Source organism: Phalaenopsis equestris, unplaced genomic scaffold (genome assembly GCF_001263595.1).
Source record: "Phalaenopsis equestris unplaced genomic scaffold, ASM126359v1 Scaffold000507, whole genome shotgun sequence".
Lineage (NCBI taxonomy): Eukaryota > Viridiplantae > Streptophyta > Magnoliopsida > Asparagales > Orchidaceae > Phalaenopsis > Phalaenopsis equestris.
The window spans coordinates 914,112-915,034 of record NW_018164947.1 but is presented as its reverse complement, the minus strand read 5'-3'; the positions used below and the strand labels follow the sequence as shown (position 1 = coordinate 915,034).

At 43.9% G+C, this 923-nt stretch overlaps 1 protein-coding gene across 2 annotated transcripts in view; it reads left to right on the top strand.

Moving 5' to 3' along the window:
- The first annotated feature begins 201 nt into the window (after window positions 1-201).
- Window positions 202-923, top strand: part of LOC110028267 (hydroxyphenylpyruvate reductase) — a 26,839-nt gene continuing 26,117 nt past the window's right edge. Inside the window, exon 1 of one of the 2 annotated variants that reach the window (XM_020730040.1) lies at window positions 202-472. In XM_020730040.1, the coding sequence (XP_020585699.1) occupies window positions 389-472 (84 nt within the window). In that variant the 5' untranslated portion in view covers window positions 202-388. The other variant, XM_020730041.1, reaches the window with a different exon arrangement.

The window sequence follows — 923 nt, the reverse complement described above, 5'->3', positions numbered from 1 at the left end:
AAAAGCCTCTTGCATTTCTACGTATTCTTATTTTTTTTTTAAATCCGAAATAAAAATTATTATTAGAATTATTTAAATTTAGCCTATAGCCTATCACGCGAAGGAGGATGAGATGCACGTGCTTCTGCAGCATTTGAGCGACCAACGCCCGATGCATCCGGGTCACCAGAACATGAATTAAACGTGCGCTGAAACCAAGCCTTCGTATACAGAGAATTAATCCTGTTCGCTGTTTTATTTCAACAGCTGATCGTTTTTCTTCTGTCATTTTTTTCCGTCGCTCAATATTTGATCCCAGCTTCATCCACACTTCCGGCTATCGTCAACAATTAAACGAGAGGGACGAAAAACCTAAACCCCACCAAACCCTAGCTCAACTCCTCCCAAAATGGAATCCCTCGGCGTTCTTTTCACGTATCCAATGGACCTCTGTCTGGAGAAGGAGCTCGGGCGGCGGTTCAAGCTCTTCCGCGAACTCCGTGATGGGAGCCGACGCAGATATGATCGACGCTCTGCCGGCGCTGGAGATCGTTGCAACCTGCAGCGTGGGGCTCGACAAGATCGACCTCGATAAGTGCAGGGAAAAGGGAATTAGGGTTACCAACACCCCCGACGTTCTTACGGATGATGTCGCTGACCTCGCCATTGTCTTGGCGATCTGCACCATGCGACAGATCTGTCAGAGCGAATACTTTGTGCGGAGCGGAGCATGGTTGAAAAATGGGGCTTACCGGCTTACTACTAAGGTAACCACTTGATCAGCAATAGCTGTTATGTTTATTACTCTGATGAAAGAGTCTTTTTCTTGCAATAAGGGGATGTTAAAAGCCCCATGGTGGTTATTTAGGGATTTTTACATACATAGAACACGAAAGTCGATATTATATATATATATATATATATATATATATATATATATATAC